The following is a 12526-nucleotide window of genomic DNA, read 5'->3' as shown; positions in this document are numbered from 1 at the left end:
ATTGATATGCAGGGAGCTCAATATAAGCTGGTCCATTTGACAAAAAATTCAAGTAATGGTGAATACCCAGTGCCTCCTACTGTGACATCCCGTCATTTCTCTATGATCTGCGGTGTGATCCATTCTTCGAAAACAGTGAGCTGTAGATAAAAGGTCCATCTTGATTGTGAACATCTTGGCTTTAGTCAAGCATTTAGTCTATAAAAGTTACTTCCATGAATTTTTCTGGCTTTTTATAGTTTTTCATTTTGATTTCACTCCCAGCATCCAAATCTGCCAGCTGGTCATCACTCATGCCATTATCCACAACCCGGGAAATGACAGACTTGTAAATTTCATGGAATTATGTAAGAAATGTCTGGGTACAGTGAGTGCTGGGCCTCAAACATATATATGATTTGTCAACAATCAAGTATTATATTAGATTTTATGAGACTTCATTAAAGGAGCTGTTGTAGGCGCACTGTAGAACATCAGAAGAGACTTCACCAATAAACACAGAACTTCAAGCTTTGGAATGTAATAAATTTTAAGAGACTTCCTTCCTTTCATTATTTACTTTTACTTTACTTTTATAACAGTAAAGAGTTGTGTTTTATTAGTTCAAATTTCTTGATTCAGTTTTCCACAGGTCTATTTAAAAGCTACATTTTATCTTGGAGGATGTTGGAGCATAGCAGAGGAAGTGCTGCCAGCAAATTCAATTAACTGGCATGGCTCACAAATAGCGTACATGGTGTATTTTTTTTCACAACTGCTATATAAATACAGCTGGGATTAATATTTGTTGTAACAAAGCCTAAACTTGAATCGTGTTGCTTTGTGTAATTAATGTTTGGGATCAGTGTTTATGTCTTATTTAGCTTTGTTTCATTATTTTAGTTACCTAGATAATGAAGTATTCTCCTCTAGGTCTTTTCCTTTCCTTCATACTGCTTAATATTTGGCTTTGACCACTAGAGAGCAGCTGCTCTTCTTTGCAAGAATTGAATTTCTGTCAGTTCTTTCATGCATCATGTGTTTGGAACTGTAAGTGGATCAAGTTGTTCATCTCAGCAGGGAGACTGTAAAGCCAATCCATTATACTTTTTTTTTTTTTTTCCTTTTTTCTTATTTTTTACTTCCCTGGGAGGATGGGGAGTTTCTGGGAGTCTCTCTCCCCATGGGTCTCAGTCTAAATTAGATGCATTTATGATCTGAGAAACTAAAAATGTCTTTAACAGTTTCATTCTCATAAATGGCTGTTTTGTCAAACTATTCTGCCAGTTCAGCTACTTAATGTGAACAGTAAGTAATTCATGCACTGCTGAATATACACAAAAATTATTTTGCTAAATTAAATCTATCTATATTCAGCATTGAGGAAAAACATCTGTGTGATGCATTTGCCATTGGGTAATTAATCCATTAATCCAGTGGAAATATTTTAAAGCCCCTCTCCTCCCCTCAGCCTTTTAAATGAAGTAAAACAGTGCCCTTAAGTCCTATGATTATTCTGGAGTTTAAAGTATTGGGTCATGTTCAAGTTTCATGATAGTGATGTCGCTACCTATACTGTTGATTCTCAGCAATCTAGAATAAGTATTCATTGCTCCTTCACTACTAGTATCCAAATGAACGTGGGCTACAGTAACGTGTCTTTCCAGTTAATGTTTGTGTCACAGAAGCTGGATAGTATTGAGAGAGTTCTAGCAGAATCAGATTAAGTCATTTCTTTGCCTTGATTCACCTCAGCAATACCAGCAGTCAGATTTCCTGAATTGTTCAGGGCAGGTACCTGAAAATCAAGGTGTTTACTACTGTTACTGATTAACTATTTGAAATGTGAAAAACTGTCCCTCCATCACCTTCTGCTTCTGATGGCTTGCTGAAAATCTGGCAGCCTGAGAGCACCCTGGGAAGTTACTTTCCTTTAAAATAGTCAATATTAAAAAAAGAGATTTATTAAGGACTGTGATTACAATAAGTGCATCTGCTGCTGACAAGTCTCCTACACCACCGTCTGTGTTGCAAGGAATAGCAAAGAGGGGGTAGTAATTTTTTTTATGCAACCCTTATGGATTTATCATGTATTTCCAAATAAGTGTCATCTTCTAGGCTTAGTTGTAGTCAGAGCTTCATATTACAAGGAATAAAGCATAAGCTCACTCTGTCAACTTGTATTTTTTATTAAATGAAGGACTGATGCATTGCCTAATATACGGTAGGCTGCAGCAAACAGATCTTCCATATCTGATGGCTGTTTTAGTATTGCACATTTGTGTTAGTCAATGAATATTTTAGGCTGTCAGGAATTTAGTTCTGTCCATTCGTTAGCGAGTTACCACAAGCAGGAAGCCTATGTTACTGTTTTTCCACTTAGTGGGAAATTAACTGCTTTCAGGGGAGCAAGAAGTACTAAACTGCAACTCTATAACAAAACCATTTTCTTAAAGGTGAATCCATTTTTATTTCTTACACTGTTTGCAATAGAATGTTTCTTGCTTTATTCATGTTGACAACTGAAAAGCCTTGGACCTAATTAAAAGAATTTCCACTAGCACCTTTACTGAACCATTTCATTATGCTGCATTGCACAGATTGCATTTTGAAACATGGTGATAGTTTAAATCTGACCTTTAAACCTGAACTGCCAGAAGTATAAAAATCTTCTTTAAAAACACTCTAAGGGTAGACTGTATGTATATGTGTCTGTTTGGCTAGAAATAATCTTGATATTGAGTGGTCACAGTCTTATTTTTATAAAAGTACTACTACTTCTTTAGACAGGAAAAAAACATAATTCTAAAAAAATCAGAATTCTGCTTGGGTAGTGTAATTTCTTATGTATTAACTGATCCCAGAGTGAAAATTAAAATTTTTTCTTCCAACTTACTAGTTTCTTCAGAATAACAATATGTTGTTGTTAACATCGATTTAATAAATAAATAAATAAAAATAAAATCCCTATTGCAAAAAACTTGATTGAAAGAGTAAATGTGTATGTATATAAAACAGACATCATGTAGTGTTAGATTTAGTCTTACATGAAAACAAATGATCTGAAAGCCTAAGGAATTACCAAAAAAACCTATCACTATTCTACTTCTGTGGAGTAGAAGGCTGTAACTAGCTTTCTGACCTTTTAGTTTGTTGCGCAACTGAGAATGGAGTCTTTTTTTTTTTTTTTTTCCTATATAGATGGCAAATTCTTCACAGGAATTGTTAAAGAAAATCACTGAAAAAGGTTTGGGATGGATTTGGAAGGTACTCAGAGATATAGACACTTCATTGCATTTTTAAGAACTACCTTTAAATGGTTAACTGAAGCAAATACAGGAAATAAAGTTATATTTCATCACTACAACTATCATCAGACCCCTTAAAAACATGGAAATTAACAAACTTCAAACATGTTGAAAATCTGATTAAGCTGTTACGTTTTGAGAATAACAGAGCTCCTTGAGAGATATTATCTCACTGAATAGCAGTAAGCTTGATTTTGGGACATGGAAGACCTTCCAATAAATCTGTTTATCTATAAATAATAAATCTGTTTATCTGTAATAAGTCTGTATTATGTCAACTTGTGCTTATAGGCTCATTAATGCATGGATCATTGGCATAAGCCACAGCATTCAGATTTATAAACAATACTGGACATGTTCTTGATTATTTCTGTTGTACCGAATAGTTGTAATGAAAATCCTTCTACAACAGAAGATGAAGAAAGAAGTGAAAGCAAATCTCTTTTGAACTGTTTTAGTAAACACAATCAGAAATATCCATATTTATATATTTAAAACCTATACAGCGAGATGAGGAGTCACTTTAGTGCCCTCCACAAATCTCAAACTACTGAAGGAGCAAGTGAGAGATGTACTTACAGGAGGGGTAAAACTGAAGCACTTGAGCAGTTGTTCAGTAAAACCAATTTACTAAAGGGCAGGCTGATAGCAAAACCCTGAGGCAGAAAAGCTTATTTCTTACAATTTTGGAGATGTGAATGATCCTGGAATAAGTTTTTTGTTACAAGGTGGAGGAGGGGTGTGGAAAGGTCTTGGAAATTAATGTGAACGTTTGAACGATGAGTGTGTATTTTGAGATATTGTTCATATTCTCAGAAATACATTTAGTTGTGTTCCCTAGAGCAGAATTTCCTGACTTTGTAAATATAAATACTCCTATGATGTCTCTTTTGTAGTGTGAAGTATATAGCTGGCCTGATGGAGTTTTTCAGAAAAACATTTGAGTTATAAGGAAGAGTTGCTGATTATTGATAGAACTATTTCTGTTAAATTCATAATATGGGTATTTGTGGAGTCGTGTTCTTCTGCAAATCAAGATGACCAGGAGCTTCCTGGTTTTCTGCTTTTCTTTTGAAATTTCTTACTTCTTCCTGCCTTTTGCATAAGATATCCCATCACTCTTGAGCTTTGCACATTATGCAACCATGTCCTCTAAAAGAAACAGGTGAATTTATTTCAAGAACGAATGCCCAGCTTGCTTTTTCTGTATTTCTCTGTGTTCTGTACGATCTGTCTTGAAAATGTATCTTGTTCTGGCTCTGTCTCCAATACTAAAAAATTGCTGCTGACATAACTATTTGTTAATGATTTAACAAACCCATAACTGCTGCAGCACAGACACAGCAAGCTTGATGTTAAGTCTTTGAAAGGTTTTTCATCTCTTTTCACAGCTTGTGTTTGGAAAAGAAAAATGCTGTCACTAACAATAATATATAGATACACAACCTTACTTCAGTAGTTACTGAGCTCAAAGTATTAGAAAAGAGATATCAAGCCACGAACCTTCTTGCATGTATGAGAAATTCTGAAGTACAGAGAACAGTATTGGATAAGCCTTAAAACTTAAGCCTTGGGCAAACACAGAAAGCAAAGAATATTCAGGTAACCTGGATCATGGTAATTTTAACTTTGTCTGCATAGAAATGAATTTGTGTAATATCTGCCAAGGTTTGACTGGTAAGTGTCTTTGTGTAAAAGGTAATGGGGCAGCTGTGTTCATCTGAAGTGCACCTCAGAGTGCTGAGGTAATTAAACAGCTCCACTGTGGGAGTGGACGGGCTACGAAGGTTAAGAGAAGAATCATCCAACACACAGGTGGTTCAGATCTTTGGAGAAACAGGAAGAAAAAACCTTCATGTTGACTGTTTTGAAGGACAGAATGTCATCGTTAATTTGAGACTTCTTTAAAATTGTGGGTTTTGTTTCCTGCGCTGCGCTGGGTGCCTGGTGAGGGGTTGGCTGCAGGGGTCTCTGTGAGGAGAGGCCGGGGCTGCCCTGTGCTGGACGCAGCCGGTTCCAGCCGGTTCCAGCCAGCTCCACAGCAGCCCTGCAGCTGGGCCCGTTAGCAGGGCCGGCGGTGCTCTGGGAAAGCGTATTTAAGAAAGGGCAAAACCCTTACTAGAGAGGAAAAGCGTGAGGAGGAAGGGGTGGAAGCAGGGCTGTTACGGACTGACTGAACCCCAGTGCCATGTGAGGAAGTAGAGGAGTGGGGAATGAAGGAGCGGAGTTGAGCCTGAGGAAGAGGCTAAATTAAATTAATTTTCGCCATTTTTGCCAGTGATGGTGATTGGTAAGTGATCTCCCTGTTTCTATGTCAACCCACAAGCTTTTCATCGTGTTTTCTCCCCCCCGTCCTGTTGAGGTGGGGAGTGAGAGAGAGGCTGGGTGGGCAGCTAGGTGCAGGCCAAGGGAACCTGCCAAAGGCATAAATAAAACTCGTTATTTTGCATTAAGTCTCTAAAATACAAGGGAATATACCCCTAAAATACATGGCATATGCTTGTGATAAGCAAATTTTCAAGACCTTTGGAGTTTTTTCTTTAAATAGCTTAGCTTTGTTGGTGATGGATGGCCTGGTTAGAAGAGTTTCTGTGCCAGCTCTCTGAGGTGCATGTACAATACTTGTAGAATTCTATTTGCAAGAGAAGGTGTGTTTTTTTTTTCACTATTAAATTTCATTTTGATATCAGTAAAAAAAAAAAAAAAATAGTAGATCCTTATTAGTCTGAAGTTTTAATTAATTTAGCTAAAATTCTTTCCTGGATTCTAATCAAGAATGACACAGAATTTCATGGGCTAACTGTAAAATAGTACCTACCAGCATGTTAGTGGCCCGTCTTAAGTAGGAGAGAAGGTTGAAATGAAGCTTTTATCTTCCTATTGGTTTTTGAATAGAATCCATCGTATCTTAGCTGAGAGAGTAATGATTTTAGGACAGAAGAATTCAGGTCTGAATTCACAGTGTCTCTTTTTGTTACAATTTGCTGCTGTGGTGAGAGCTTTTACTTTTAGCTGTGTCCCAAAGTGTTAAGCTTTGTGATATGAGAGTAATCTAAATTGGTTATGTGATTTCAGGTTTCTGCACTAAAGAGCAGATTGAAGAAAGTCTCTACAACCACTGGAGATGGTGTTGCAAGAGCATTTCTAAAAGCACAAGCATCTTTCTTTGGGAGCTACAGAAATGCGCTGAAAATAGAACCTGTAAGTAAGAAATTAGTAAGCATCTATAGCAGGAGAGGGGGAAGATAACAGGGATTCACGTTGTATAATCCACTTGCTAAAGTTGATATTGTGGCTGTCTGTTTGACCATTACTGGAAACAGTGTTCAAGCCTCCAAAAAAGAAAGAGATGCAACAAATGATAGATCACATAAGGAGAAAAACTCTTATGGAGGGGGACAGATGTTACTTCTTTTAGAAAATAATTAAATTAGAAGAAATTTGTTAAAAACATTAATGATTACAAGAGGCTAATGCAGAGTTCACCTTTTTCTCTCACTGCAATACCTGGGTATTCATTATATTGTTTTTAAAGGTAATAAAAGATTTGTTTATTTGTACGCAATATATGCGTAAATTTGAAACATGAAAGTCTGTGGAATCTTGGAGTTTAAGGACATAAAAAATTAGTAAAGAAATTGAGCTTTTACAGAAATATAAGGACTATTTGCAGTTTTAACCACTGATGATAAATCACTGTTGGGAAAATTCAGTCTTACGCTTCTAGTTTAAAGTTAATCCCTAGTTAGCAACGATTCAGTTCCATCTGAGTGGGGGAAATTCTTTTCAGTGCTTGATCCCAGTTTTATTGCTTCTAGTGAGGCATGTGCTCCAGGCTTACTTCAGGGATTTCGGTAGAAGTCAGTCCAACCAAAATCATGTATTTCCTCATGCTTTGTAACATTCCAATTTGGCTACAGTTTATGTAGGAGGTTCCTAGTGAAGTGTGTACATTAACTGTTAGAGAAAGACAAGGTAAAGGGTATGATGAACATTCAGGTCTAATTCATGAGATATGTCCCAGAAAATCAAGGAGGGGGAATTAAAAATACTAACTGTATTGGAGTAATGCATGGAGTATTTTCAGAATTTTCCAAGTATTTTTGTTTCCCTACCTATTTCTAAATCAAGGGAAACCAATGCAATACCAATGCAACGTTCAAGTCAAATGTAGTGATAAATCCCAGTCTGGTGTTCAAAGGCTTAATTGAACTACTGTTGCTTAGACCAATGTCTGCTTCAGGAAATCTCTGTAGAGGGGAAAAATACTCTTACCTTAATATTGTCATCTCATCTGCAAACTTCTGGAGGCAGAAGAGAAACTTGAATGCCATTGGGAGTTGCTAAGATGAGTTCTGAGTGTAAGTGGGGAGGCTAAATGAATGGAGGAAAAATGAAGGCTTACTGTTTGAGAAAAGGTGTATTTTGCGTTCTGCTTTTCTGTGAAGATTATTTGTCTGCACACCAGATCTCTTCATTAATAAACTTAATTTTAATCTTTATGTTAAAAGAAATGAAGTTGGACTGCTGATGTAGTTTTTTGGTGTTTTTTGTTTGTTTGTTTGAGGATGTTTCCATCACTAAAGTCTCTTCATTGTTATAGTTTGTTTTACACGTTATCTTTAAAGACAAAGGGAAAAATAGTTCAGTCTGAATTTTAAACAGTCCAGTTATCACCACTAAATAAGCATTATTCCAAGAAGTAATATTCGGGGTTCAAAGCAACTTTTGAAGCCAGCGTGATTCCTTCCACTTCTTACTGGGGAGATGTGCACATAGTGTGTGTGGAAAAAATAAATTGCATTGGCGTGTGTGCATATAGTTGAGTATAAGTGTTTTGCTTTTGAAGTATTTAAGGTGAAATAATGGCAGATATTTAAACCGTTGTCCACATATATAACAAAGATGTCAGGGAGACTTCCCATCCTTTACGCAGGCCTTCTTGTGCTCTGATGCTCCTCCCAGTAGTTGCCAGGCAACTCTGGGAATATTGGTGTATGCTTTGCCTGGATATGTGTGAGATTAACTAGCTAAGGGATTTATGAAGAAAAATAAAAATTTAAATTGCTTTTCTGGAAATACCATCTGGTATTTTGAAGGCTGAATGCTAAAGATGAACATTCAAAATCATTTGACAATGGCACTTCTCTAGAAATTGCAGCTAACCTGAGGAAGCAGAGGTTGTTTAGTTCGCTTATGATTCCATCAAAGAAAACATGTAAATACGATTGCACATACGTATCATAAAATCTCATTTTAAGAATCGGGAAGTGGAAAATTTCAAAGTTTTATTTCAAAAGTCATGTTATAAATTAAAAGTCTAATTTCTGCTTATAAATTGCAATATAAAGATTTATATAAAGGTAATTTGCAAAACATGGCAAGTGTTTCATGTACTGAACATGTCAGGATCAACTAACCTTCATTCCGTTTCCAGTTCTGTCACGGATACTCTGTAAGGTATTGGGTGGGTCACACAACTGCCATACACTTCTCTTCCATTTTAGAATATGTCAACAGTGAATGCAGTTAGTAAGAGACTATTGTTGCTGTTGGGAACATCACATATAAAAGTTAGATCAAAACCCTTGGACAGTGTATTCTGAAGAAGGTGCAGCAAAACTCCAAACAATAGCATATAGTGCGCAAAGCTATTAGAAAATGTCCTTGCTAATTTCACAAAAGAAAATGCAATAATTCCAAAGCATCGTAACTGACAATTTGTAATGCATCCTGGAACTTAAAGCACTATGTTTTCTGGTGTGCTGTTCTCTGGGTGCCGCACTTGCAGAATACTTGCAGTATTCTCTGCTCTCACATAATGTGATTTTCTGCACAGTAGTTATGTTTGTTTCTTCTTGTCATCTGATCAGCTCAGATTACTGTGTGTGTGGTAATATACTAACAGGTGTTCAAATGAGTTACAATACACAATTGTGATTGTTCCATATGAAATGAGTTTCTTGTTCAATAGTGGAGGAATACTCAGGTGTGTACAGGTTGATAACCATTAATACATAAGAATCTACAAAGACCACAGTGGGTGTCATCATTTACTTTTTTTAAAAAATTGAAAAAATGTTTTTGAAACTTACAGAATAAGCAGTTGCAAATAGAATCTTTATGTCTGAGACAAATAGAAAAGTAAATAGAAGATGTAGCTTATAGGAGAAGAACACACGATATTTTCAAGTGTTTCCATTGTGATTTTTTTTCTCTTATTGCCTTCACATCTTCTTGTAAGTATAGTACATAAGCAATGCTGCACATGATGTAGTTTGTTGCATTTGATGCCCTGTAACTCAAGAAATCTGACTGTTGCTTTAAAATTATTGATAATTAGGAAATAAATTCAAAGCAGCAGCAGCTTTGCCTCCTTTCATAGTTTTCATAAGGCAATTTAATTATGTAGACCATCTCATCTGGTGTGAGTTGACTTTCCAGGATAAATGGTGTGAAGTTATTTTTCATTATTCTGTGTAGGCCCAGAATGTGTCATGGAGCAGACTTTAAATTCATATTATATTTAAGCATATTAGGAAGTCTTACTCTCTTTGGGAGCTTCTAATGCAAAGATAATAAGGTAACAGTGAATTTTCAAACCAGTACACTGACAAGGAAGGAGTTGCTGTTACTGTGAACTTCCTGAGGACTTCAGTAGCTAGAGTTTTTGCATGGAAACACATATCCAGCTAATAGAAACTGCAACTGTAATCAGAAATATTTATGTCACAAAATAACTGATTCATTTGTGTTTCCTACTGTGTGCAGGTGTTTCTGCAAATTGCTTTAAGCCAGATTGGAAGTATGGAAGTGAACCTAGTACATGTGGTGTACTTATGGTCTCCACAACCTCTTGCTATTAAGTACAATAAAACACATTAGAAGCAGTGTGTTTACTTTGGCTGTATTGATGCAGATTGTTAATTTTAAGAATGTTACTTAAATCTTTACCAATGACACACCATTGTGAGCATTTTCTTCACTTGAATAATTTTTTTAAAATTCCTATTTTTTTGCTGTTTGTGGAAGGAATGTTTTTTTCATTTTTAATTATTTAGCTTACAAAATCAACTCATCTGCAGTAGAAATATCAGTATAATTATTGTCTGTATGTAAAGGTGGTTTGCAGTACTTAAGAGTTGTGTATATTGGTAACTGGGGAGGAAAAATGAGACCTGTTAACTGCATCCAAGTTGTTGACTGTGCACTTTCTTCTGCTGACACCTAGTGGTTAGAGACAACGTTTCATTGGTTTTCTTTCACAGACAATCTTTGTTAAGAAACATCGTAACATCTGTGATAAAGGTAAGCTCACTCCGAAGATTCACTACAAGCGGTAGCATGTAGGGTATGATAGAATAGCATCAACTAGTTTTAGGTTTGTCATGCCAGTGTGTAGGTAACATAAGCCACATTAGATCCTTTTCTTCACCTAGCGTAGTTTAACAGCAGACTCCAAGCTTGACATACAGTCTTCTCCAATGACAAGCTTTGCTGTCTGTTCCTCGGATATGTGGTCACTGCAGTGAACTTTGCAACAGGCATTATGTGTGAGGAATATAACTCTTTTTTTTTCTTTTTTTCTTTTTTCTTTTTTCTTTTTTCCTTTTTTTTTTTTTTTTTTTTTTTTCCCCTGACAGATTTGAAGTGCTTGTTTACTTGCACTTAAAGAATCTGTATTATCTGAACAGGTATTTCAGTTTCCATATCTTGGTTCCTTCTGTCCGTATTTCATTGCTATAAATACACTGTAAAGTGAAATTTTCTATCATTTTCTTTTGCAGTGCTGCTACTTTTTAATGGATAAGGGGACCTAATTTTAACATTAATAATCCAAGCAGATATCAGCAGCTAAGTGCTCCTGCAGGTAGTTTTCAACTTTGCTGTCTTGAGTTGATAACTCCTTATTACCTGCAGATACTGCAGAATTAGGTATCTTTCATGACTCAGTATACGTGATATACTGAAGTTAGAGGTATATGTAATACAATGTGAAATGAAGTAAATTGTTTTATTTCTGATACGCAACTGAAAAGACATATCTATGTGAAAGATTTTGGTGTGCATTTGGATTTGAATCGTGATGCCATCATTTCTTTTTAAAGGGCTGATCTGGTTGATTATGGCTTTATTAATCTAGCCATTAGGGTGATGAACTCTGCATTCTTTGTGAAACGATTTCTTGCTTGTATTGTCATATTACCCAAAGCTAGACCTTTGTCTCATTTATATAATCCATATAGATCCGATTTTGCTGGATTGTGAATATGTTAGTTATTCCTAATTTCCATATCTTATACTGGATTTATTCAGTGGCAACACCTGTGCATACTCCCAGTATGTGCCAGTCTTTTAATTTGTGGCAATGTCTCTGAGGGGGTGAAATAATTAATATAGTTGCAATACTTGTAGTGAGAACTGTATTCCTTATTATTTGGCTCACACCCTTCTCTCAAAGTCTGCCCGATGAAATCCTTTATTTCTTTGCTCTCCTTGAGAGGCCCTTCTCCCTGTTGGCAAATGAATCAGAATGAAGTAATAACGGTGTTAACTATCAAGCTCTGCTCTGTTTCTAAACAAAGCAAGTTTAAAAGGAGTGGGGAGCAAGATGGTAAATGGAGCTGTGATTGTATTAAAAGTGTAATTATTTTTTTCGTGTGGATGTTATTAAATTAATGTTGGAATGAAAAATATATAGAAAAATGTTTTTAGTATCTTATTGATTCACATCTTATTGAGATGTGTGTGTGCGTACACACACACATTTGTATTGAATATTTGCTTTTGGTCAGAGAAGTTATGGCCAGTAACTAACTTTTGCAGATTCCTGGAAAATATTGTTGTTCTGTTTTGTGATGTCTCCAACAAGAATAAAATCATCTGCTTCCCTGTATCGAACTAAGGAAATATGTTGTTGTGGTTTGAAACATCCATTGTTGTGTTTCAATTACGTTTAAAACATATGGAATAGTAGTTGGGAACTTACTGAAGCGTTAAGATGTTAATAATGAAGCAGACCTATTCGAAGAAACTAGTGGTGTTATGGTGATTCTGCCAGTGGATGATATTTCTAGTGTAAGACAGTTGTATTATTCTGTATAACCTGCAGCTTTCACATTGAACGAGAATTTCAAATAGAAATCAGTACAAACTTGAATGCCTTGGGAATTACTGACAATAAGTGAATCTTTTCCATGAAGCGAATCTTTTTCATGATTTTCCATTAATTTCTTTTA

General features: G+C 35.8%; 1 protein-coding gene across 8 annotated transcripts in view; it reads left to right on the top strand.

Annotated features, from left to right (window-relative positions):
• Positions 1-12526, top strand: part of DENND1A (DENN domain containing 1A) — a 189836-nt gene that overhangs the window by 111008 nt on the left and 66302 nt on the right. For all 8 annotated transcript variants that reach the window (XM_082775626.1, XM_082775623.1, XM_082775625.1 and 5 more), the window contains one exon: positions 6363-6488. In XM_082775626.1, coding sequence (XP_082631752.1) covers positions 6363-6488 — 126 coding nt within the window. The remainder of the gene's footprint in view (positions 1-6362; positions 6489-12526) is intronic.

The sequence above is a fragment of the Aythya marila genome (genome assembly GCF_965140915.1).
Source record: "Aythya marila genome assembly, chromosome: 19".
In the NCBI taxonomy this organism is placed as follows: Eukaryota; Metazoa; Chordata; class Aves; order Anseriformes; family Anatidae; genus Aythya; species Aythya marila.
The sequence above is the reverse complement of the archived record's forward strand: the minus strand, read 5'-3'. Positions and strand labels throughout refer to the sequence as shown.